This window comes from Camelus bactrianus, chromosome 19, assembly GCF_048773025.1.
Source record: "Camelus bactrianus isolate YW-2024 breed Bactrian camel chromosome 19, ASM4877302v1, whole genome shotgun sequence".
Taxonomy (NCBI): domain Eukaryota; kingdom Metazoa; phylum Chordata; class Mammalia; order Artiodactyla; family Camelidae; genus Camelus; species Camelus bactrianus.
In genome coordinates, this window is record NC_133557.1 from 33,485,533 (window position 1) to 33,513,031 (window position 27,499).

At 37.5% G+C, this 27,499-nt stretch overlaps 1 protein-coding gene across 6 annotated transcripts in view; it reads left to right on the plus strand.

The window, feature by feature from the left end:
* The window catches only part of LOC105083193 (tyrosine-protein phosphatase non-receptor type 20), a 144,034-nt gene that overhangs the window by 67,788 nt on the left and 48,747 nt on the right, over positions 1 to 27,499 (plus strand). For 2 of the 6 annotated variants that reach the window (XM_074347729.1, XM_074347732.1), the window contains exons 5-6: positions 8,616 to 8,765; positions 22,741 to 22,841. In XM_074347729.1, coding sequence (XP_074203830.1) covers positions 22,802 to 22,841 — 40 coding nt within the window. In that variant the 5' untranslated portion in view covers positions 8,616 to 8,765; positions 22,741 to 22,801. Of the gene's footprint in view, positions 1 to 8,615; positions 8,766 to 18,000; positions 18,123 to 22,740; positions 22,842 to 25,347; positions 25,458 to 27,499 lie in introns of those variants that run through there. The other 4 variants (XM_074347730.1, XM_074347733.1, XM_074347728.1 and 1 more) reach the window with 3 other exon arrangements.

The following is a 27,499-nucleotide window of genomic DNA, read 5'->3' on the forward strand; positions in this document are numbered from 1 at the left end:
AAATCTAGGTGACCTTGGTTTTGGCAATGAGGTTTTAGTTACAACATCAAAAGAAAGAAAAAAATGTATAAATTGAACTTTATTAAAATTAAACACTTTTGTGAAAACTCCTGTTAAGAAAATAAAGACAAGTCATACACTGGGAGAAAATGCTTGCAAAACACCTACCTGATAAAGAACTTGTTATAGAGTTGGAATCATACAGTATATAGTCTTTTCAGATTGGCATTTTTCCCTTAGCAACATTCACTTAAAGTTCCTCCATGTATATTTCTGGCTAGATAGCTTATTTCTTTTTATCACTGAATAATAGTCCATTGTATGGATATTCCACAGTTTATCCATTCAACTACTGAAGTACGTCCTAATTGCTTACAGTTTTTGGTGACCATGAATAAACCAATATAAACATTTGGGTGCATATTTTTTGTGTGGACGTAAGTTTCAGATCAGTGGGGTGGCTCTCTAGGAGTGAAATTGCTGGATCATATCACAATACTGTTTAGCTTTGTAAGGATCTGCTAAAACAGTTTTCTAGAGTGACTGTACCATTTGTGTTCCCAGCACTGAATCCACATCCTTACTGGCATTTGATATTGTCACTTCTTTGAGTTTCAGCCATTCTGATTGTTACGTAGTAACATCTTATTGTTTTAACTTGCAGTTCTCTAATGACACGTGATGTTGAGCATCTTTCCATATACTTATTTGCCATCTGTACATATTCTTTGATGAGATGTCAGTTTAGCTCTTGGTTTTTTTTTTTTCTGCCTGTTTTTAAATTGAGTTGTTTTCTTATTGTTGAGCTTTAAGAGTTCTTTTAAGCCACCCAGTTTGTGGTACTTTTGTTCTGGTAGCCATTGGGCACCAATACGGTTATCTCCTAGAAGTTATTTATAGTTTTTTGTTTTGCATTTAGGCTTATGATCCATTTGGACTTAATTTTTGTGAAAGTGTAAGGTCTATGTTTAGATCTTTTTTTTTTTTTTTTGCATATGGATGTCCAGTTGTTTTAATACTGTTTGTCAAAAAGAATATTTTTTCTCCATTTAGTTGCTTTTGATCCTTTGTCAAAGATCAGTTGACTCTGTTTGTGTGGGTCTATGTCAGGCTCTCTGTTTTGTTTCATTTATCTATTTGTCTGTTCTTTTACCAGTACCATGCTGTCTTGATTACTGTAGCTTTATAGTAAGTCTTGAAATTTTTAGTGTTGGTGTTCCGGCTTTATCCTTCTTCAGTATTTTGTTGGCCATTCTGGATCCTTTGCCTTTCCATGTACACTTTAGAGTGAGTTTGTTGATAACCACAGAATAATTTGCTGGGATTTTGATTGAGATTGCATTGACTATAAATCACATTGGGAATAATCAAGAGCTTAGCAATATTGATTCTTTCTGTCCATGAACATAGAATATCTCTCTGTGTATTTAGATTTTTGATTTCTTTCATCTATTTTGTAGAGTTCCTCATATAGATCTTGTACATATTTTGTTAGATTTTTACGTATGTATTTTATTTTGGAGGGGCACTAATGTAATGTTATTTATTTACGATTCCAGTTCATTGCTGATATACAGGACAGGAACTTACATCTGTGTATTGACTCCATGTCTTACAACCTTGCTGTAATTGCTTATTAGTTCTAGGAGTTCTCTGTTGTTATTGTTGCCTCTTTGGGATTTTCTTCATAGACAGTCATGTCATCTGGGGAGAAAGCAGTTTTATTCCTTCCTTCCAAGTCTGTGTGTCTTTTCTTTCCTCCTCTTGTCTTGTTGCATTAGCTAGGACTTCTGCCATGAACTCGAATAGGAGTGGTAAGAGAGCACATCCTTGCCTTGTTTCCCATCTTGGAGGAAAGCATCTAGTTCCTCCCCGTTCAGTGAATCACCTGTAAAGTTTTTAGTGGATGTTCTGTATCAAGTTGAGGAAGTTCCCCTCCTTGAGTCCTAGTTTTCTGAGAGTTCTTATAATGAATGAAATACAGATTTTGTCAGATTTTTTTCTGCATATGTTAATATGATGGTATGATTTTTCTTCTTTAGCTTGTTTTGTTGCATTACATGAGTTGATTTTTGAATGTTGAACCAAACTTGCATAGCTGGCATAAGTTCCACTGATTGTGGTATATAATTCTTTTTATACTTTGTTGGGTTCAGTTTGCTAATACTTTCGTTGAGGATTTATGTATCTGTATTCATGAATGGTGTTGGCCTGTGGCTTTTCTTTCTTCTAATGTTTTACCTGGTTTTGGTGTTAGGGCAATGCTGGCTCCATAGATGAGTTAGGAGGTGTTCCCTATGGCCTTATTTTCTGGGAGAGATTTAAGAGGATTTGTACAGTTTTTGCCTTAAATATTTGGTAAAATTCACTAGTTAAATCTTCTGGGTCTGGAATATTGGAAGAGTGTTAGTCATTAATTCAGTCTCTTTAATAGACATGGGCCTGTTCAGGAGACTTACTTTTCCTTTCATGAGTATTGGTAGTTTCTGTTTTGTAAGGAGTTGGTCTCTTTAAGTTACCAAATTTGGAGGCAACATAATATTCCTTTATTATTCTTTTAATGGCTGTGGAATCAGTAGTGATGGCCCCTCTTTCATGTCTGATATTAGTGATATCTAGTATCAGTAGTCAGTAATTTACTCACTTTTTTCCTTGGTTATCCTGGCTATCAGTTTATCAATTTTATTTATCTTCACAAAGAACCCGCTTTTGGTTCATTGATTTTCTCTATTGATTTTCTGTTATTGTTCTCACTTATTTCTGCTGTAATTTTATTATGTCTTTTCTTTACTTGCTTTCTTTAATTTCCGAAGGTGGAAGTTTAGTTGTTGATTTTATGTCCTTTTTTTTGTCTAGTATATACGTTCAGTGCTATAAGTTTCTTTCTAAGCACTGCTTTTGCTGCGTCTCTCAAAATTTTATAAGTTGTATTTTCATTTGCATTTAGTTCAAAATATTTTTTGATTTCTCTTGAGACTTCTTTGGCCTTTGTGTTAAACACATGTTGTTTAATCTTCAGCTGTCTTTCTGTTATTTGTTTCTAGTTTAATTTCACTGTGGGCTGACAGCATATTTTGTATGATTTCTACTCTTTTAAATTTGTTAAAGTGTGTTTTATGGCCCCAAATGAGACCTGTTGTGAATGTTCCATGTAAGCTTGAAAAGAGCATGTTTTCTGCTGTTGTTAAATGAAATATTCTATAAATGTCAATTGGACACAGTTGATTGCTGGTGTTGATCATTTCAACTATGTCCTTACTGATCTTCTGCCTGCGGAATCTGTCAGTATGGTAGAGGGTGCTGAAGTCTATAGCTGTAGCAGTAGACTTGCTCGTTTCTTTTTGTAGTTCTGCCACTCTTGCCTCACACACTTTGACACTCCGTTGTTAGGTGTATGCATGTTAAGGATTGTTAATGTCCTCTTGGAGAATGGACTGCTTATCATGTAGTGAGCCAGTCTCTGTCCTTGGTAACTGTCCTTGTTCTGACGTTCACTTTGCCTGCAATTAATAAGCCAGTCTAGCTTTCTTTTGATTAGTGTTAGCATGCTGTATCTTTTCCCTTCCCTTTAGTTTTGGTCTGTCTTTATCTTCATATTTAAAGTGAGATTCTTACAGACAACTTGTAGTTGGGTCTTCTTCGTGCATGTATTTAGACCATTCACATTTAAAGTGATGTTAGCACAGTTGGGCTAATGTCTACTGTGTTTGTTGTATACTTGTTGCACTTACTGTTTCTTTATCTTCTCCCATTTTTCTGCTCTTTCTGATTTTAAATGTTCATTTTGTGATCAGTTAAATCATTTTATCTCCTTTTAATTAAAAAATACTGTTTTTAGTGATTGCCCCAGTGTTTGAAGTACACATTTACAGCCAATATAATGTATTGTCCAATAACACTGTGCTGTTTCACAGGTACTGCAGTTACCTTGTAACAGAGTAGTCCCAACTTTCTCCTGCTGTTCTTGACAATACTGCTGTCATTTTCATTTATCCATGTGCTGGAGTCACCCAATACATTGTTGTTTTTATTACTTTGAAATGTTACTTATTAGATCAATTAAGAATAAGAAAAATAAAAGATTTTGTTTCACCTTCATTTATTTCTTTTGTGTTGCTCTTCATTTGTGTAAGTTTCAGTTTCTGACCTCTAGCACTTTGTGCTAAAAAAGAAATCACCTTCTTTTACCCATCTCCTGAAAAGCAGATCTACTAGTGACAAATCTCCTCAGTTTTTGTTTGTCTGAGAAAGTATTTGTTCCTTTTTCACTTTGGAAGGATAATCTTACTGGATACAGAATTCTAAGTTGGTGGGTTTTTCTTTTAACACTGAAAATAGTCCGCTCTGTAGTCTTCTGTTGTAGCGTCAGGCTCACTGTTTCTTCCCTCACCTACGTCCAGTCTACTGATGAGCCCATCAGAGGTGTTCTTCATTTATGTTACAGTGTTTTGGGTTTCTAGCATTTTGTTTTGGTTCTTTCTTAGTTTCCATCTCTTTGTATACATTTCCCATCTGTTCTTGCACATCGGCTAACATTTTCCATTAGAGCTCTCAGTTATTTGAAATCTCTGTATGGCAATTCCAATATGTGTGCCGTGTTGAGTCTGGTTCTCATGCTTGCTTTGTCTCTTCAGATGTTGTTTTTTCTTTCAGAGTGCTTTGTAATTTTTGCTGAAAGCCAGACATGGCGTGTTGGGTAATAGGAACTAAGACACTTAGGCTTTCAGAGTGAGTATGTATGTTAATTAATCTAGGTTCTCTTTATGTTTTCTATAGCTGTAGGTGCCAGAGGCTGAAGTTTATTGTAGTTTCCTTGTTTTTTCCCCCTCTTTTATTGTCTTTGGGTTTCCCTACAAACTCCTTCTCAAACAGAGTTTGTGACTTGCAACTTTTTCACTTAGAGTTCACTGCTAACATACTGAAGCCCAATTGATACGGTAGGGTTTTGAGGATGAGAAGTACTGTATAACCTAATGATTAAATTTCAGGGTTTTTTTAATTGGGCTTGAGTCCTTGGGATATGACATTTAGAAGTGTTTCTTATTCTCTTTTCCCCGATACATGAGACAGGATGGCTAGAGGGGGCTAGAGTGGGCCAACTCTCCTTCCTCCAGGTCAGATAAGGCTCTAGTCACATACCTTTCCTTGGAGGGCAGGCCTCCATTGTGGCGAGTGCTCTAGGTGCATTTCAAGATGGTTACTTTTCCCCTCCCTTTGTCAGAAACACAAGAGTATTTTCCTCCACTCTTCCCCATGAGAACCTGGTGGTGCAGCATGGCAGTGCCCCACTGACAGTGGAAGACAGGGAGAATGTGAACAGATGAAGTAGTGGTAGTAGAAAGGTGAAACCTTTATAACTTCAGTGGCTCAGGAAGAACACAGAACACAGTGCTTTCATACAAATAGGATGGTAAGGACCCATGAAGGGTGATAGTTCTCTCTCATTTCTATGGTTGATGGGTAACAACTATTTTTTAATGTTTAAACTTTCATTAATGACTTGATTTTTTAAGTTATCAAATAATTATCTTTTATTTTTCTTTTATGGAAGTAGATTATTTATCTTTTTATGGATTTTTAAAAATAGCTTTTTTGAGGTATAATTATGTGTAAATATCTTAATCTCGTGAATAAAGACAATTTCATTGCTTCCTTCCCAGTCTGCATACCTTTATTTCTTACTCTTGCCTGATTGCATTGTCCGGGATTGCCAGTGGCTCTTGAGGTGGCCCTTCAGCACTTCATTCCTCCCGGCTTCATCCCCCACGCTCCACACACACATTACAGGCAATGAATGTTAAACTACTGAACAAGAATGAAGTTTCCTAATGGTAACTTTACTTTCTGTATAAATATTGCTTATCTTTATAATCAGAAAAAGCAACAACATCGTTTCTTAAAAAAAAAAAAAAGACTAAACTAGAAACAATTGCTAAAAGTTATAAAACATGTTAAATAATTAATAATAGTCCAAGAAGCTTATGCTGGCAGAGTGGTCACAGGAAACATAAATCTCACAGGAAGGAGCTCTTACCCCTGAGGTGCCTTCAGGAAGGGCAGCGAGATTATTCAATACTGAGCATGTGGGGGTTTCATTCCCTTCTCTCCAGGCCAGTATAGGTCTCTGAGAGTAGGGGGAGATAGAACTTTCAAAAGAATTGAATTGGAAGTAGCCTCAGCCCTGGAGGTCGGAATTACTGGGGCACAGTGCATCTTGCATCTCACATAAAGTCAGTATGAAGAAATGGCCTTTGCTAGCATCTGCTTTAGTTCTGAGAGAGTTTAAGATAAATTGAAAATAGCATTCCAACTGAGAATTGAGAGTGTATATGGTATTCATTGGCCCTTCTATGTCACTCTTAACTCCTGAAGAAGAATGTTCTGCTTTTGTTGCCTGGTCGAACAAAATACTTGTGTTTTCGTCCTCTTCTGATCACGTGAGACCAGTTTGTGCCATGTTGGAGCTTTTTTCCTCTATCCTCAGAGCTGTATCCAAAAACAAGTGGTACTTGTTTTAGACGTCCCCCTTCTCAGGCTTAGTTCCCTGGTTTTGTACACACAGCACCTCCTCCAGGAGCTGGAGGGACATCTTTAATTTAGGGGTCTGACTTCTGAGTTCTTGAGGTGGCCATGCAGACTGGTGATGCAGACACATTTTTCACAGAATTAACTAATTAGCCCATCAACCACTTCTTGAGTGTCTAAAATGTTACTGAAGATTCAAAAATGAAAAAGTTACAGTTCCTGTCCTCAAATGCTTGTGGTCTAACCTGGGGAGATGTGTCCAAGAAAAACCAGAAAATAAGCACTGATTTGGGCTTGCTTAGCCAAAACATAGGGGGAAGTGGGTAATACAGTAGAAGCTTTCAGCTATTTCCTGAAAAGTTTTATATTGCTTTGTAAAAAAGTGAAGATTCTGTTTCTATTGTGTAATTTACTTCTGTAGACCTCACAGACTGCCTGGGTGTCAGTACACACTTGTCAGTGGTGAATTGTACGGTCTTACACTACTACAGATTTACCACAGTAGCTGTGACTCAAAAATTAAATTAAATGTTAATCGGTTCAAATGTAATAGAGGAGAAATTCATCCAGTTTGGTTCTTGTACTTCTGTAGGGTTATCTCAAACTCACTGCACTAACAGACACACCAGAAATGGACATGTGTTTCTGATCAAAGCTGTTTGCTCTGGGAGCTCTGCTGACTTTCACAGAAGATTTGAAATTAGTGACTGTTGGTGTGGATTAATACGGAGTTCGGTCTGCTCACCTGTGTGCTAGAGAGATCTTACTAATGTGTGTGTGTGTGTGTGTGCGTGCGCGCATTTATATAAAGAAGATAGGCTGCTTGGGTGCCATTCACATGTTTATTTGGGGGAATGCGGTGGGTAGCACATTTCAACACTGGTATTTAAATAGAGTCTCCGTTTATCAGGGAGCATCCTGACGGAAGTTCATTTTAGCTATCTCTAATTCAGATTGCGCCATTTAAAATATTCTCAATCATGTATTTGGGAGGCAGAAGCTTGGGTCTCATCCTTGGGGGGTTTTACTTAACAGTGAAGTCTTTAACTTTTCAGTGTTATTTCCAGGGGAGGCCCATCACTTAAGTCCATTACCTCAGTACCAGTCACAAGGCCACTGCTGTCCTTTAAAAAGAGAGAGAGAGGGATTGTTTTTCCCCTTTATCAAAGTAGAATTTTCAAAAAATTAAATATGTGACTCATTAAAATTTGAAATGAAACCATGATAAGGACTTTATTCAATTTATTTATTAATGAAGCAGCCAGGAAGGGGACAAAGGTAGTTCAGAGAACATTTTGAGGATCTGGGTTTCTATACACATTTTGAATGAATGTTAAAGTAAGAATGCTGTATTAGGTTTTAAAAGCCTAGTTAATATCTGACAGGGCAATGAATTATAATCTTTGGTATTATCTTTCCTATCAGACAGAAATTATTCATAGCCCTACTGGGTGAAAATCTATAAGTTAACACAATAATTTCACTGAATCTAGGCCTTTTAATCAATGGTAAACAATGAGTTTTACAAAGTACAATTTTTTTACATAATTAATCCTTGGGAGGCCCTTAAACATCATCCTCATATAACATTGAAAGGATATGCCACCTGTGTTTTTGCCTTACTTCCATTTTTTAAATAATATTTCTTAACATCCTGTATCTCAAATTTTGAAATACATGTTTTAAAACATTAACTTTTAGATTCAGATTCTAGTAAACTCATTTCATTTGCAAGTAACTAATGGAAATGTTGCCAGACACCTCCCCCCTCCAAAAAAACCCCTCTAGATTTTAATCAATGGGAGCAATGTAGCATCATCTTACAGACCTATTATGGCACAGATTAGAGGAGAGAAAGATGTTTATCCTATGTGAGGGCTTTTTATGGATTGAACATGAACTCCTTGAAGACAGGCTCTGAAGTTAATTTTTATCCTTCAATATCGAATCCCCAGCCCCTAATTCAGAATAAGGTGGCCTTAAAAGAATTAACTCGCTGAGTGACAGTGAATAAATAAATGAGTAATAATATGTCAAAACTGAAAACTCGAGCTGTCTAACAAATTCTTTTATGTTGTGTGTTTAACCAGGTGAACAACAGTTGTGTGCTGGCCCCAGGATACTAATTAGACCTGCTGCCTGACTCTCAGAACATAAGGCCCAACACCTCAGAAACCTGCCTGTGTCCTCTGGGCGTGGGGACAACATGTCTTCACCCGAGGACGCCACAGCAGAGTCTGGTAGGCTCGTGTGCACTGCGTGCTGGGAAGGTGTGGGGGTAGGCGGGGCCGGAGTGGCCCTTGTCAGACAGCAAATGTGTGTTGAGCCACCTGTAGGTCTGTTACCTGCACATTGGGAGTCACTGTGTCCGTGGTGGGGCCCAATGTTCTGCGTCTCTGAGAAGCCACCACACCTAGTGGCAAGGGTTAGACTCTTGTGTTTTATTTCACTCTGATGAAATAATGTTTTTTTTTTCTGATCGTAGATGTGATCTGTGTTTATTGAGGAAATACTTATGTCCTTTGGAAAGTACATAAAAGCACAAAAGCACAGAGAAGGATCTGGGCGCGCAGTGTTAACGCAGTGGTTTAATTAGATGGCGCTGCCCCCAGCAGCCCGTGCTGCCATCGTCTCGCCTCAGACACGAGCAGCTTGCCCTCGGCTTTCACCCTTCCTTTTATACCTTTTCCCGTCCCTTCTGTGTTCAGCTCAGCTCCTGCGCCTCTCCTCCCCTGCCGCTGTGTGATCAGTGTTGCTCCCTCCCACTAGAGGTTTAAGCCAGAGTTCTACACAGAGCATTTTCTGCCTGGCTGCTTCTCTAGCCTTGCAGGTCCGACCCCAGAAGTACTTCTGGCCCTGTTTACATTCTGAAAGCCTGGAGGCAGCCTTCTTTCTCATTATGATAGTACTTATTCATAGCACGTATGTTGTCTCCAGTTTTTTTTTTTCTTTAATTATAGATACTATATTGACAGCATGTTAATATTTATAGATTTTATTCTTTGATTGACTTCTTTCTTTAGAATAAATTCTCCAGATTGGGATCCCTGAGCTAATGGATCTGAATTTTGTATTACTTTTACTACTTACTGCCATATTATTTTTAGAAGAAATTAAGCACATTACCAGCAATATACCAGTTGTACTGTAACCTCACCATGTTTGGTGTCATCACAGCGAAAAGAAATGTGGTTGACTTAGTTGCTGTGAAATGGTGCCTTGTGCTTTCTTTAATTCCTGTGATTCCTGTCCAGGATTATTTATTTACTTTCGTGTAACATGATTTAAAAAAAATCTGCTTGATACTTTTTCCTTTTTGAACTAACTGTGCACTGACAGTTCTATTAAGTTAATAATCTTCAAAATTTCTATTCAAGAATCTGATGAAATTATAAATTTTGCTGGAATCTTTCAAAATGTAATTTTGACTCAACTTCATTCCTGTTGTATCCTAAACACTCCATGACTTTGTTTTAGCTTCAGTGTAAAGGAAAAAGACAGCATCCAAAAAAATGGCCTTCAATTATAGGACAGTTAATAAATTAAGACTTATCCATAAAATGGAATTCTAAGGAGTCTCCCAAAAAGTCTCCTCTCTTTGCAGCCAATTCATCTCTGCCTGTATTCACCATTGACTTCTGTCCTGGATTTTCAGAGACTGTCCTAAATTCCCCGAATTTCGATCCTACTGCCCTTTCAAAGACTTTCAAACCTGATGAAGCTGTACTGAATCAAAGCAGTCTGTGAGGTTTAGCACGATTCGTTGCAAGTAGTAACTGAAGAGCTGAGGTTGCGGGTCACACATGTGTAAGTTACATCAGAAGGAAAGTTACTAATTTAATAATATCACTTTTTTAAGATGTCTGTCTGACAGAAAAAGTTATAGTTTCAATGCCCTGTAGAACATTAATCAGTTTTGTTTCTAATTTAGCAAACTTATTTCAAAATGCCTTTTCTAATGGACAAACATAACATGTTCCTCGAAATGGTCTTTTCAGCCAGCTTTTATCCTCTCGCTATTCCTTGATTATTTAATGAGTTGAACAAATTATTTGAGACAGGTTCTTTCTATATTTATTTGTATGAGTTTTCCTCTAATATAAAGTAGCTAAATGAACTGACACTTAAAACAGAGTGATTTTTTTCAAGCGTGCATGATTTTAACCTTCAGAAAAAAAACAGATTGTGTCTCTTGTCTACAGTGCTTTTGAGAATTTTGTCAGATTTCAAGCTTTCAAAATTTGCCTTGAGTAAATGAAGAGCCCTCAAGTTGAAGACCTTGAACTTTTTAAATAACCTGCCTTCTCTAAAGGAATGCACGGCTGTGAAGGATTATTTTTTTAACTAAAACAGAAACCTGCTAGATTTACTAGCCTGCTTTTTTTTGCCTATGCCAGACAGCTTCCTCTCTACTAATTTAAAGAATAAAATGATACTTGTTGTCATAATATAGCACATCTTATTGTGTAGTTATATTTTAAATGAAATAGTCTAGCAGTCCCTCAAGAGGTCCCCTTATATAATTCTTTTCAAAGTTATACAGGCTTGTGTTGACAATTACGATTTCACCCTGAGTGTCACAGGCCGTTAACAAGCTAAACCAGAGTCTCACTCCTGCAGTCCTCTATAAAGAGGATTTATTTCTACTCCCCTATTTATTTACTTATTCAATCATTTGTTTGTATCAATATGGACTCATGTATATATATTTTATACTTTATATTTTAAACTAGTTGTTATGTTAGTTACTTTGTTTTTCAAACTTTGCTAGTCCTGGCCCGTGGGAGCTCTGTCAGGCTGACTCTTGTGTCCCTTTGACAAACTCCATTCTTTTGTTTTTTGAGCACTTTATTACTTCATTGCATTACAAGATGCTCCAGGCTTATCTTGCATTGCCCCTGCCCCAGTCCTAGATTCAGCCGTTTCTCGAAAGAACTTTGTTTTCTCTTATTGGATAATAGTATTGAGAAACCAAGACCTGAGCACTGGGCGTGTTTGCTGCTGATGCAGTATTGTTGCTTCTAGGCTCTGGCTATTTATTTTTAATAAATTAAAAATAATCACATGGTTTAATGGAGTAAATATTTCTTGAAAAGTGTAAATGAAGAAAATAAATTCTGGAAGCTCAGACAGTGGTAACCAACTCATTAAATGCTGGCTCTGTGTCAGGTGCTGTGCTGAGTGCTTCACATGTATCTGGTTTAGTCATTGTGACATCCTTGTGGCATAGGTACTGTCAGTATTTCTCTTCTGTAGATGAGGAAAGTGAGGCATAGAGAGAGCAGGGAAGTTGACCCTGGTCCCACCACGTGACAGAACTGGGATCAAAGCAGACACAACAAGGAGGCCACCTGTAAACCAAGGAGAGATGCCTCAAAATAAACCAGACTTGCTGGCACCTTGATTTTGGACTTGCAGCCTCAGAACTGTGAGAAAATAAATTTCTATGGTTTAAGCCACTCAATCTGTGGTATTTTGTTATGATTGGCCTAACAGACTCATACAGTAGTGTTTACCTCATAGAATGAAGTGAGAAGTGTATCCGTCTCTTCAATTTTTTTGAAAGTTGGTATAAAATTGGTGCTTTTCCTTAAATATTTTGAATTTGCCAGTGAAGCTATTTGGGCCAGGTGTTTTTCTTTGTGGGAGGATTTTAAAATTATAAATTCAGTTTCTTTACTAGCTATAGGTCTATTCAGATCATGTGTTTCTTCTTGGCTGAGCTATGGTAGATTGTGCCTTCAAATTATTTGTTCGTTTCATCTAAGTTATCAAACTTACTGACATAGTTATTCATAATATTCCTTTAATATCCTTTAAATTTCTGTTGAAATATTATGAAGTCCTCTCTTTCATTCCTGAGATTATTGGTTTGTTTCTTCTCTCTTTTATTTTTCGATTTATCTCTCAAGATATTTACCAGTTTTATTGATCTTCTCAGTGAACCAGATGTTGGTTCCATTTTGTTTTTCTCCTTATTTAATTGATTTCTATTCTTACCACTCTATCTGTTATTCTGCTTCTTTGAATTTAATTTTTTTTCTTTTTCTGATTTCTTAAGGTAGAAGTTTAAATCATGGATTTTAGGTCTTTCTGGTTTTTGTTTTTTGTTTTTTGTTTTCATAGAAATATCCAGTATTGTACATTTTCAAAAAAAACATTACTTTGGCTCCCTCTTTAAAATTTTAATATGCTGTTTTATTCACCTTCGTGAAGTTTAAGATATTTTCTAGATTCCCTGCAACTTCGTCTTTGACTCGGTTAAATAGAAGTTTGTTGTTTAGTTTCCAAATATTTGGAAATTTCCTATATATCTTATTATTACTGATTTCTAATTTAATTCCATTTGATTTGAGGATATTTGTGACATATTTTATAATTTTTATGATAAACTCTGTATGATTTAATAGATTGTAAATTTATTAAAAATTATCTTGTAACCCAGAGTATGATCTTTGAGAATATTCCATGGATACTTGAATGGGTAGTCTGTTGTTTCAGGGTGAAGTGTTCTAAACTGTTAAATTAGGAAAATGTGAATTATGGTGTGTTTCAAATCTTGCACGTCCTTACTGATATTTTTTTCTATTTGTTAAATCAATTGCTAAAGAGAATTTTTTGGCTGTCTGTCATTCTCCTTTCAATTCTATTGGTTTTTACTTCATGTAATTTTAAGTTTCACTATTGTATAAATGTTTTGAATTGTTATGTTTCTAATAAATTTGCCTCTTTATCATTATGTAATGTCCCTCTTTATCCCTGGTAACATTCTTTGTTCTGAAGTCACTTTGATACTAATCTAGCCATTCAGACTTTCTCTTACTAGTGTTAACATGGTATCTCTCTCCCATTTTTTCCCTTTTAGAGTCTGCTGCATCTCTGTTCAGTCTGTCCCCTTACCCGCCCCCATGCTTTATTTTGGGTAATTTCTATTGCTATATGTTGGCATACACTTACCTTTTTTTCTCTACTGTCTTATCTGCTATTAATTACATTCAGTTCATATATTGTTCATTTCATTCCTTGAAGTTCCATTTGGGTCTCATTTTTATACTTTGTATTTCTCTTTTCATTATATGATGTTTTCTTTACTTCCTTGAGCACCTCTATAAAATTTATAATAGCTTATAAAAGGTTTTTCTTTACAAATATCACCATCTGTTATTTCTAACTATATTTCTGTTGATTGACTTACCTGGTTATGGGCCATATTTTCCTGCTTCTTTGCATGCTTGCTAAGTGTTGACTAAATGCTGGTCGTTATGAATTATACAATTTGGGGTTCTGGGTTTTTTGTATTCCTGTAAAAAAATGCTAAGTATTTTCTGCTTGCAGTTATGTTACTTGAAGTTTAGGTAAGTTGATCCTTTTTGAAACTTGCTGCTAAACGTTTTGTAGGTGTGCGGAGTAGCCTCTGTTCTGAGGATAGCGCCGTTTTACTGCTGAGAGGTGTCTTTTCTGTGCACTCTTCCCAGTGCCCTGCGTATTGCAAGGTCCCCTTATTCTGGCTGCTTGAACACACTGTTCCTAGCCCTTGCTGGTCTCTAGGGGTTGTCTGGCCCGGTGATTCTTCCTGAGTGTCAGGGACTGCCCTCTACATACAAGCAGATCCATATTCTCTGAAGGACCTGAGATGATTTCTTCGCTGATATTCGGACTTCTCTTATTCTGCACAGCTCCCTCCACTCCGACACTCTACCTCACAGATTCTACCTGCCCTGGCCTTCTGAAGTTCGACTTCTTTCCTCTCAGCTCAGTGAGTTCCTGAGGCTCTGAGGTTTCTCCCCCTGAGCTGTAGCCTGGAGACACCTGGAAGCCTTAATCTGGGGCAGTCATAGGGCTTGTCTAACTTGTGTCCCCTCTCCCAGAGGTCACAGTCCGGAAGCTACTGTCTCGTGTGTTTGGTCCTGTTTTCTGCTTGTGCTGAGCCCTGTGCAGCGGCTCCCTCGTGGGCAGAAGGGAGAGTCAGCAGTGGGCCGTTCTAATGTCATCCTCGTGTCAGGTGACGGTGGGCATTTTCTCATGCATTTACTGGCCTGTAACTTTTCTTCTGCTGTGAGTTGCTTATTTATGATTCCCATAGACCCTCTTTTTTTCTTGTAATTTGCCTCCCTAGCATTTGAAGAGCCTTCTTGGTTTGCAGAGCTCCTGTCCTCTAAGTCTTGGTGTGAGGAAGTAGTGGCCGTGGCGACCAAGGCCGAGGGCTCTGGGAGGATAGCATTCCGCGTCAGGAGAGCTCGATGTGGCCCCACAGCATTCAGGGGCCATGTCTTACTGCTCAGCTTTTTTGGTGGTTAAAGGAGTTTCCCAGAGCACATGTGGTAAAGTTTCTTTATTCTCAAATCAGCAACAGTTGGTTGCTGTTACTTGGCAACTAAGAAGATCAGCTAGTTTAATAGATTTTACTCACTTTTTTTTGCCTATTGGGTTTTTTGTCTTCTTAATGAATTTTAAGAATTCTTTGTATATCCTTGATATGTTCTGTTATTAGTTGTATCATTTCTCCCTCGTAAATGCACATTTTTTTGTTGATAGTATCTTTTAATTGGATATTCAGACTTAATCAATATCATCTTCTATAAATTGTGCTTTCATAATTCCAAAATCTGTCCCTACCCCGAGATAATAAAAATATGCTCTTTTACTTTGTATATTTTGGTTTTTTATTTTTATTTTATTTTTTTTAACTTTTTTTATTGAGTTATGCTTACTTTGCGTATTTTGATCTTTGATCTTACTGTGCTGTGGTGAAGGGGTATGACCGTTTTCTTCTGGGAGGAAAGCCGGCCGTCCCGAGCCCACTTACTTTGGTGCTCTCCCCGCTCTGACCTGCGCTGCCGTCATTGTCAACTGGCAGGTGCTCATGTGTGCTTGAGATTGGTTTTGAAGCCCAGTTCTCTTTTATTGCTCCACTTTGCTGTCCTGACACCAATTCACACTGTTTTGATGACTAACTTATAATGAGTATCGGTATCTGATAGGGCAAATGCCCCCAATCTGCTTTCCTTTCCCAGAATTGTCTTTGCTGTTCTTTAGTTTGTCTACACATGTAGACAAGTGCATAGACACACATATGCCCACATTTCCCGCTTGAAATTTGATCGGATTTGCATTGAATCTAAGATAAATTTAAAAAATGTTTACCACTATTATGATAGGAGTTTTTGCCAATGTACATATACGTGCCTTATTTATTCTATTTTTTGTATCTTTCAATAAAATTTTGCAATTTTCACTATATAGTTTTGGTTCAATTGATGTCTAGTTACCTCATTTTTATTTCTATTGTGAATGACATATTTTCTTTGTTGCGATATCTGATTGGTTATTGTTGGCATATGGAATGTTTCTACTTTACTGATCTTGGTGTCAGCTCTTCTGTCAAGCTTTCTTATTATTTCTAATATCTGACCATAGAGTCTCTTTGATTTTTTATGTAGGCAGTAACAGTATTTACAAATAACAGTTTACTTGCTTTTTTCCAATCCTTATGGCTTTTTTTTTCCCGCTTTCTTCTTTCTTTTCATTGCTTGGGACCTGTATCTTATACAGTATTAAATAAGGATAGTGGTAGTAGGCATTCCTATGTTTTCTTTAAAACAATGAGAATATGTCCAAAGTTTTACCGTTAAGGATAATGTTGGCCCAGTATTTTGATTAGGTAACCTTTTCTCTAAGTTAAAGAAGTTTTCTTCTATTTCTACCTTGAAAGAGGAATTTTTCAAATGATTGATCTTTATATGTTCAGATGATAATATAATTTCTGGCCTATCTTTTGTTAACGTTTGTTAATATGCCAATTTACATTCATAGGTTTTTATGATTGTTTATGAAACTGAGGATACTTTGAATTTTTGAGATAAATCTTAGTCCATGCATTTTTTTCACTGCACCATTTGGTAATATTTTATTTAGGACTTTTATATCTGTGTTCATTTTTGGGTTTGGCTTACAATTTTTCTTACTTGTATTTTATGTGTTTTGTTTTCATGTCAGGATTTACCAACCTTTTAATATGAATTAAGTATCTTTACTTTTTAAAACTTGTCTGTAACTGTTTGCATAAGAAAGAGATTTTTGTTCATTGAAAGTCTGATAAAATCTCACCTGAAAATCTGTTTTGGTCCAGGCACCTTTTTCCTTCTGAGTGTGAGACTTTTAATTATTGGTTTAACTTTTTGAATGATTATTATACTATTCAGGCTTATACTTGAGTAAACTTGGATAATTTATAACTCTCTATAAAAGTTTCTGTTTCATCAAATTTGTCTAAAGGTGCCCATAGGATTTGCTTATTAGTTCTTAAAATGATAGTTGGATTTGTGGTTGTGCCTTTTTTTCATTTTGTTGTTATTGAGTAGTGAAAGATTTGTGTATTTTTAAGTATTTGATTTCAAAGAGTCAGTCTTTGATTTGTTGGTTATTCTATTATTTTAGCTTATTTTCTAGTTGCCATTTTTGTTTATGATTTCTTCCTTTCTATTTTTGGGGGGTTTCCTCAGTCATTCTTGGCCTTTATGATTGAATACAAAACTCATTTTTGTCATTTTTTTCTGTCTTTTTTATAAATGTTTTTAAAACTACACATTTCCCCTTTAAGCACTACTTTCCGTACTTCACATTAGTTTTGATATATTGTCATTTCATTGATGTTTCTTAATGTGTACTTATGAAATTGATTTATGTGTTGTAATAGTTCATAATTTCTATTTGATTTCCTTTTGACACATTCAGAAATGCGGTTTTTAGTTTCCAAAGTACTTGTTTATATTTTTGCTATACTTTTTATTGTTGATTTTTTAATATGATATGTTATATAGATTTCTAAATCATAGTGTTTAAGGCTGCTATGACATAAGAAACAGTACTCTCAGTGCTTAATTCTAAGATCAGAGAAAAATATCTCCCATAGCTTCTATATGAAAGACTCTGTGCAGTGAAATTAATAGAGTAATTAGCAAAAATCCTGTAATAAAACCAGCAGTGAGTTTCCTAGGGATGATTTGTGTTACATTCTTCAATAAAACAACTTTCTATGTACATTAACATGTTGCTAGTTTGTTTATTAACAATACAAGATGTTAAAATGAGACTTACACTGTTCTTTATCCAAGAAGTAGACCCTGAAACCCAGAATTGAGTTCTGTAGATCCCAGTGCATAGGTTCTATAGGTGGTATATATTTAGAATTCACCTGAAGAGTACGTTCTTGAATAATACTGAAGTAGGAACAAAGGGACTGCTCAAAAATCAGCTTCTGAGGATAACCCTAGAAGAAGGATGATGTTTGCTCTGTTATTTTTTTCATAGCAGGGAGAGACGTGATCAGTGTAGGAGACAAAGACGAGAGGAGGCTAGAACAGGAAGAGCGGGTGGCCGTTCCCCTCAGTTAGCTCGACTTTTCTTGCTGAGGCTCAGCCTTTCCTTCTCTGAAGGCCTTTGCGTTTGATCAGTTCTTCCCTTTTCTTTGTTCAGGAAAAGATCAGAAGGGAGAGGACTCTGATGTGAAAAAACTGGATCCATCTTTGCTTTCATCAGATCAGGAAGACTTGCCTTCATCAAGTCAGGACATGACACCTAGATCAGTGAGCTCTGAGGTAAAGCTAAAGGAAGAGGGATCTTTACTAACTGACTCTGGCCAGTGCCTAAATCACAGGCTAAGCTCTCTAAGTTTTAAGCGGCTATTCTGTTCTCCTTACCACAATGATCTCCCAATTTTGTGTCACTCTGATGTTGAAGGTGATCAAAATAGGGATTTGAAAGAGTGGAACTTTTTGCAATGGAAGAACACCCCTTTCAATGCTATTTTGGAAATTTTACTTATCTTAGCATCTATTTCATTTTATGCTACTAAGAGGTACGAAATAAATTTCACATAAAATTTAAAGCACCTTGGATATATGGATGATGGGATTTTTAATTGAGAGAGAGAGAACATAGTGCAGTGGCTCTGAACTACAGAATAGTAGACGGCTGCAAAGAAATCTGGGGCATAACCCTTACCTTGACACATTACCTTTCTTGTGGAGATACTCCCAGGGTTAGAGCACAAAAAGAGAAATATGTTTTTATCTTGTAGGTGCCTTACATTTTTTTTTCCTTCTCTAATCTGTTGGAGCTTTGGGACTTGCATCATGTTCCTGTCCTAATACTCACTTCCTGTAGGTTCCAGCATCCATGGAGCTCAAACTCAGTACCAAGAACAAGCACTGCTTCCCCCATTGTCCCAGTTCAGCCGCCGCCCCACCCAGGGCTGAGAGCGTGCTGAGCTGCTGCTTCGGAAGACAGCATGGTAGCTTGGCTGTTCTCCCGTGGGGAGTCTGTCCGTTCCCCTGTGACAGGTATGGTGGCCACATCAAGGCCACCATCACACCTCTGGCTGGCAGTCTCTTCTAGTGTAATTCTGGGCTCTCAGCCCCACTGTTGATCCTTTTCTGTGATCAGAATGATTTCCCCCTTGAAGGACAGATATTTGGAAGTGAACAACTTCATAGAATGTCTTGCGCAGACCCTTTATATAGCCATACTTGACACCCTTCTAGAACTGAGTATGTTTTATGGTTTGGGTTTTTTCCCCGATATTTTATGGCTTGACTTTTCTAGGATGAGATTTGATATGCTTTAAAGTTTCCTTTTAGAAAAGAGTATCTTAGAACATTTCTGGGTGGCTTGTGGAGTATGTTTTGAAAATCAGCTGGTTTTGTTAGAATTTGCTCTGCTTACATCCCGTGAAGCAGTTAATTTGATATAACAGCCCCTTGATGCCCTCTCAGTTCGATGCTGTCCCTGGGACTGTCTAGACTTCATAGACTTGTGTGTAGATGCTCAGCTTTGCAAGACAGATCAATAAATTTTTGTTCCAGTGCTCATTTTAGAGGTGAAGAAACAGCCCCAGAAGCTGAAGCGATTTCCCTGTGGCCACACAGTGCTCCGGTCGCAGAGAAGAGACTAGAAGCCAGGCTCCTGTCTCTTAGTGTTGCTGCTTTCACTCTGTCCTCACAAGTCTTTGGCATACAGTGCAGAAAAGTTTGCTTAGGCTTCTTGGAAAAATTGATCCAGCCTTTTCTTTGACGTTAATTGGATTCAGTGAGCACTCTCCAAAAAGACCTGGCATCTTGATAATTTAGAATATTTCTCCTTGTGCCTTCTTGGCATCATTAGCCAAATCAGATTTCATTCAATCAAAGACACGTTAGGGTCCTGAGTGAGCCTTATTTGAGTGACAGCCGTCTGGAACAGTTTGCGTCTTCGGTAAGGACAGTCAAGTTGACTCTGAAGCGCGACTTTGAGTACAGCCCAGGCTGAACTATGCCAGGGCTTCCCACTCAGGCGGCGTCACTTCTTAGCAGATGAGCGGTGTGCAGACGGCTCTCCAGCAAGTCTTGCCGGAGCTGGGAGGGGCTGTGCTGAGTGGTAGCATTACCCCTTTCTTTTCCTCTGTGCCGTTTCACTCACAATCTCCACATTCCTACTTTAATTACCTGAAATTAATTTTTAGAGATTTGCTTTCCCTAGCAGTGTGGATAAACTATTTTTCAGGACCAGGTCAACTCTGGAGAACTCATCTCATTTATTTTAGTGGTTATCCACATAGGCTGATGAGAATAAATCTTTGGGGAATATTTTCCCTTGATATTTTAAAGTAGAAAAATTAAAATGCACAGAGGAACACTAACAAAGGAGAGCTGGTATAGCTATAGTGATATCAGAAAGAAGATACTTAAAAGCAAACCATTAGGTATTAAGTCACTATATAATACTAAAAGGCTTGTTGGCTCACAAGGAAGATATAAAATTCTAAATTTATATAAGCACCTAACAATAGCTTCAGAATATGTAAATCAGAATTACAAGGAGTAATTGATAAATTTACTATGGTAGTGGGCCATTTTAAAGTATCTCTTTTATTAATATATTAGACAATTAGTTAAGAATATAGAAATTATAAAAAAAAAAGTGAATTAGCAAGCTAGATATAATGAACATATACAGAACATGCATCCAAAAATAGAGAACACACAATTTTTTTCAAACATACGTGGGCCATTTATAAAAATTTACCATGTACCAAATCAAAATATATCACAATAAATGTCAAATAATTTTTGTAGTACTGACTGTGGTCTCTGATATAAAGAAATTCAGCTGGAAGTCAACCACAGAAAGAGGAAACATACATTTGGGATTTAAAGGCACATACTTCTAAACCTGTAAGCCAAAGAGGAAATGAGAGAATGACCTTGTGTTGGCCCCCAGCACCCTGTTGCTCTGGAAACCTGAAAAGACGGGCTGTCAGCTGTGATCAGGCAGCACTGATTATGGTAAAACTGACGCCTGGGCTGGAAGGGTTATGACTAGGACTTTGAATGTCTTGTTGAAAGCACAGACAGGGTGCCTGTGGGAAGCTCCTTGCTGTAATCTCCGGGGCTTAGGCTCTTGGGTTGTTGCAAGAGGTACTGGTTCCTGTGTAGCTTGAGACTTCTAAGTCAGGGTGCCTCAGGGACCCACCCATGTCATTTCACTGCCTTACACTTGAGATGATGCTAGAATGCTGTCAGAGCTCCTGATGAGGGCAAGCCTGAGGCTGTTCTGCTGACACGTGTCACTCCTTTGCTGTGTCCTTCTGCAAAGCTCCCCTAGTGCCAGGTGTGGTCTGTTGGACCTTGTGAATGTCCATTGAATGGAAGATCGTTGGTGGTGGTTGAGCAGGATGGGCAAGGTACACTTACCCTGCAGTTGGTTCTAGGTCAATGAAATCCCCAAATATTTAAAGCAAAGCTTACGAGATTTAGAAAAATATATGAGAATTGATATATTTTTACCTCTATAATGAAGGACTTTTTAAAAATTTGTTTTATACATTATTCAAAATGGCAGTTAGCTAGTCCACCAGGATTTAATATATTCTAAAGTGGTCGAGTTATTGCTAAATGTAAGCTAATCTTATGTCTTAGGCGGTGCTTATTCATTTAGACTAAGACATAGTAAGTTGCATGTTTTGCCTGCGTGCTTGGTAGGAGGGCTAGGTCGTTGTTTGCATCTTTCCGTTAATGTGCTTGTTTTTAAAACTGATTGTGCTCGGGTCCGTGTTCTGGAATGACGGCTGTATCTATGCCTGTAAGATGCATTCCAGGTCTAGGAAGTTCATGGAATTAAGCAAAACATATACACATGCACACACACTCAGAAGAGAGGAAAGGGTTAATAAATTTCACAAAATAAGAATCAAAATACACTTCAAAAGAGATGAAAAGACGTAACACAGCCGGTGGCTGGAGATACTGCATGAGAAATAGAGAAGGGGAGATGAGGGAGGGAGATGAGGCAGACGCCGGACCGTGGCAGGCCAGGTGGACTTTGGACCTGCTGCTCCTTTTGCTCAGGATGCTTTCCTGCCTCTTTGCCTAGCCCTTCCTTCTGTCTTTTAGGTACGTGGCAATTAGGTATCACCAAATTCTGCTACTGCATTAACGCTTGTCACCAGCTGTGAGTTTTACATGCTTGCCTGTGTATTTTCTCTGCCCCCATGAGATATACACCCTCCACAAGGAGAGAACACATGCCTCTCTTGTTCAGTGTTTTATCCATAGCACTTAGAACAGTATCTGCATGTACTAGGCCCCCAGAAAAGAACTGTCAAATGAATGTATTAACTGCATCTTTATTTTAATGTTATTTTTCCTTTAATTATATTCTGTTTACCAGCAGGCCAGGTGCTATATAGGAGGCTGCAAAGGCAACAAAATGGATTAATTAATAAAGTCCATCGAGCAGTACAAATTCTCATGGCACAGGCATAGAGTTACTGGATTAGATTATACACATGCTAAAATAAAGAGAGATATAGTACTAAGAATTTTATATAAACAGTAAACTAAATGTGATAGCACTTGTTATAAGAATTTCCTCTGGGCTGCAGTTTTTGGTTTTGTTTTTAAGAAAAATGAGGCTTATTTTTATGAACTTTTAGAAAATAACTTGGGTGATTCAATAGAAATCATTTATATGGGCATAGTACTCAACGCCTTTGATGGACTGGAAAATATTTAATAGGGAGATGTGCATTTCAAGTGGTTTTCTATGAGTGTGATTGTGGTTTTAATTCTATAATTGAAGGCCTTATTCTTCTTCTTAAGAAGCTGTAGGAAACATTTTCTTTTAAACTATATATTCCTAAAATTGTAGCCGTAATTTTTTCCTTTCTTATGCCTGTAGGTTTCGGAAAGTGAAGTTAACTCAGAGAAGGTAAAAGTCTTTCCTCAGGAGTTCCCAAAAAATGATGATTTTGAGGATCATTTTAAAGAGGATACAGAAAGGTATAACTAATATGCTTATTTATTGAGTTTTTTTTTTTGTTTATTCATATTCATAGCTAGTCCTCTTGAGTGGAGACAGTGAATAATGGCCCTCAAATGTTTGATAAGTTTTAAAAATATAGTTCTTTGCAGTAAGTACAACCTGATTTGTCTATAAATAGGATGTATTTATGATCTAATAAGTATGGTATTAATTCAAGAGAAAAATATTCCTAAAGAATTCAATTTCTCTATCATCTCAACAATTACCTAGTTCCAAAGCCTTTGTGAATAAAGTGTTTGGAGCTCTTGGAGGGAGCAGTGTACTTAAAGTAAAGTAAAGCTTAAAGCACAGCTAAATTTTATGAGAAATTATGTCTGTTTCTAGAAAGAAAATAATGTGCTAGAAACAGGACTATTAGCATGGCCAATTCTTGGCACTGTATTTGAAAAAAAAATGTAAAGAACCAGGAGAAAAGTAAATTTCCATTAGAAGAACAAAAGGAACAGCAACTTTTCATGCTTATAAAATGTTCAAATCCAAAAATATGGCAAGTAAGAAAACATTTTATTGAGCCATATTTTCTTAGAGATTTAAAAGTATGGGCTAGTCACTGAAATAGCACTGTGTAGCTATGTGTATGGTTTGCATCTTGTGCAAACTTTCAGAAGTTAAATGAACAAATAAACTAATTCAAAAGGCATTTGAGATAACGTTATGTGCTACTAGTGTATACTAATTAGTAAGTGCTGATTATATTCTAAGCACTGCATATAAATACAAAATATTACATACTTCTTGTCCTTTAGTTTACAGTTTAGCTGGGGAAACAGACATGTAAAAGACAAATTTAAATGCAGTGGAGTAGGTATATTATAGAGTCAAGGTCCAAGGACTGTGGGTACAGGAGACCGAGAACTATGCAAGCGGGGAGTTCCCCACCAGCTTCTTTGAAGAAAGGATATTTTGGTTGGATTTAGTATCTCAAATAAATAGAAGCTCAGCAGGTGAAAAGGGACAGAAGAAAATTTCAAGCTGGGGGAAGAGGTCTGAGCAAAGGTAAGGAGCTGTGAAGATACCTAATTCATGGCAAGAGATGTTAAGTGTCAAGACTTGTAGGGTGTGCGTGAATTGAAGCGCAGGAAGCTGGGGAAGATGAGCCGTAGAACAGAAACTACAGTGTGTGTGAAACCAAGGAGTACATGTCTTATTCAGTCTGTTAAGAGTGAAAATGAAGCACAGGCAAGTCTTCTGTTCTATTCATGCATCTGCCCACCTGTCAGTCATGTGTCTATCCTCTATCTGCCTAGAAGGAGGAATGCTGGTAGCAAGGTGGAAGAGAGCTGGCAGGAAATGGAGAACAGGTAGATGTTGACAGTAATCCAAGAAAAAACGAGAAGGAGGAAGGAGTAAGAAACCTTAAATTACCCACGGAAGCAAAAGGAAAAGACCATTACTTTGCTAAGGTTGAGGCATAAAGTGCATAAATATTTAGGAGCCCAGTAAGGAGCCTGGGTTTACCCTGCGGTTGGTGGGCAGGTGTAACAATTAAATCTGAGTTTTAGGGAGAATTTTCTCTAGACACTGGAGATTAGACTCAGAAATCAAATTAGGAGGCTCTTGCTAAGTGGGGTTGCAAATGAAAATGCAGGAACAGCCAAGGAGGCAGCGTAAGTGAGTAAAACTGAGTAGTGAGAAGTTGGAAAGGAAACTGAGTGTGTGTGGGCTAGTATTTGAGAAATCTGTTACGGCATATAGAGCAGTAGGTAGACGGGGATAGAAGGGTTAAAGGGTTTGTTTTTAAGGTGAGAGAGAATCAAGTATTCTTGTAATACGGAAAAAGTTGTAGATAGAGATTAATTTTGTATATATGCATAAATATAAGGAAAAGTAATTTTAGAAAAAATGTCTCAGAGGAGACAGAAGGCATAAGAGCTGAGAACAGGGAAGGATTAACTCTGAACTTGGAGGAAGCAAGGAGTAGTGAAGAATGCCGGCCCTTCCAAGTTGCATTTTGAAAGCGAGTAAGTTGAAAGAGTCCTTGCTTTCTGGCTTGCGGTTTATAGAAGGGGCTACATTTTTCCTAAAGCAGAGAATTAGGATGGAGACTACATGACGGTGGTAGTTTGAAAATTACGAGCAAAAGAGGAGACAGAATAGAGACGTCCGTGTTTCCCAGACAGCTCTCTGCTGACACTGGAAACCCCAGTGACCCCAGTGCTCTTCTTCCACCACGGCCTGGTAAAGGAGGAAAGAAGGTGGGTAGGTGGACTGATCCGAGGCAGCTAGCTGGCAAGCCAAGTGGAAGTGAGAGGAGATGGATGGAGTTTGTGACCAGAGGTTGAGACTCCAGAATTCTCTCTGAAGGTGGGCCAGTTCCAGGGGCTGACAGTGGGAGTGGGTGGCTGGACTGACATAGAGGTGAACGTCAGTTGAATAACTAATATAGATTATCAGAGATTCTTTCTTAAATATATACGTTCTCTGAAATACAAATTTAAATATAAATACAAATTTCTGTTCTAGTGACAGGGACCCCAGCTTGTGGACGACCAGCGGCTCCTTCCTAAAAGACAGGTCCAGCGGTGAGGAGGAGCTCGCAGGGCCTTCCCAGGCTGGCTCCCCTGCGTCTCAGGGTATGACCTCGTCCCCTTTTCCTAGCAAATTCTTGAAGAAGCTGTATTTCAGAGGTTTGCACAAAGAAATTTCTAATACAAGCGCAGGAAAGAGCTAGGAAAAACTTTTTCAAATGGAGAAAATGTGGTTCTCTAGGGTTTTCCTTTAAAAATGAAGAAAATGCTCCACACCTCACATTCATAAAGGGCACATTTCTACTCGATCTTTAAATATTTTAACATAGCAAACATACCAACTTAATGAGCTATTTGTATTTCTGAAACTAGGGATTAGCAATGTGTTTAGACTTGAATATGATCAGCTTCCTCATTTTCTTAATTTTAATTTGTTGTACGGTATATACTTTGTGAATAAAATAATAACTTTTTTGGATGATACATTATCACATGTTGTGGGAAAAAGAACACAGAGGTATGTATGACAGAATAAATCATGATACTGAAGAGTATTCCAAATTTTTTCTATGAATATATATTTATAGTTGTATATAGCATAAATATAACCATGGGGAAAAAATAACAATTATAGTGTATAAGGTTGAAGAATCACATACGTATCTCAGAAACCTTTAGAGAAGATTTTAGAGATCACCTGTCAGCCTCTCATCAAGTGGCAGAATCATCTTCTCTGATGACTTTTTAATTTGAGGAATGTCAAACCTAATTAAGGCAATATTACACTGTATAATTATTAAAGTACCAGTCCCACACAAAAATAGTTTACAAGAAAATACTTTTTAAATTCTATATGGTAAAATTTACCCTGTTAGCATACAGTTCTATAAAGTTAGACAAAGGTCTACCACCACGATCAGGATGTAGTACGGTTCCCTCACCCCTCACGTTTCTCTTGTGCTCTTCTGTAGTCAGCCCCTAACCCCACCGCCAACACCTGTCAACCAGTAATCTGTTTTCATTGTCTTTACTGTTGTATTTTCCAGAGTGTCACTCATATAGATGGAATCATAAATATATTGCATTTCAAGTCCAAGTTCTTTCCGTGTAAAGTTGCTGATATTCATCCACACCATTGCATTTACCAGTATTTATTTATTTACCTTTTAATTTTTGCTGAATAGTATTCCATTGTCTGGCTACATCAATGTGTTTATCCATTAACCAGTTGAAGGACATCTGGGTTGTTCCCAGATGTGGTAATTATGGATAAAAGCACTTTGTGTAAACCTGAGTTTCCATTTCTTTAATCTAGGGGTGTGACTTCTGAGTCATAAGTATATAAATGACAAACTGTTGTCTTTTCCAAAGAGGCTGCACCAATACGCTTTTTACTTCTTTTCTCTTTGTGTTTCAGTTTAGGTAACTTTTATCAACCCATCTTCAGGCTTATTGACTCTTTCCTCCCCTGTGTTGACTTTACTAATGAGCTTCCTGAAAGCTTTCTTTAGCGCATTTACAGCCTTTTTATTGTGAACACTTCCATTTGACTTTATCTTACAGTTTTCATCTCCATTCAGATTCTGTATCTGTTCATGCATTTTGTCCACCTTTCCCACAAAAGTTTAAACATATTAACTATAGTTATTTCAAATTCCCTCTCTGATAGTTCTCATTTCTGATTTTTTTTTTTTCTGTTGATTGCTTTGTTTTTTGACTGATTTTTGTTGCTGTTGCTGCTTCTGCTTTGTGCATCTCAGAAATTTTGAGAGTGTTGGTGTTAGGTGCAGAAGAGTAGAGACTGAGGTACATAGAATTTATGCCTGAATAGCCATGCCTGTTCCTTTGCTTGGTCATTAGGTCACTGATTCAGCGTGTTTAGGACATGAGCTGGATTTTGAAACTCTGGTTAACTACTGACTTAAAATTCCTCAAGATGTACTTGTACTTAGGGCGGTAACTGGAATGTTCCAGAGGTCCTCTTCCCATTTCTGTTGCATCCTTAGCTTTAGACCCTCCCTGTGTGCCTGTGCTTCAGAAGGAGTCATCTCCCTATCCTGGCCCTCCCTCCAGCAGTAGACTGTTGCTTGTCACTGTAGCCCAGTGTCAGCTTGGCAGGTCCTCTGTCCCTAGATCTAGGCGGCGGG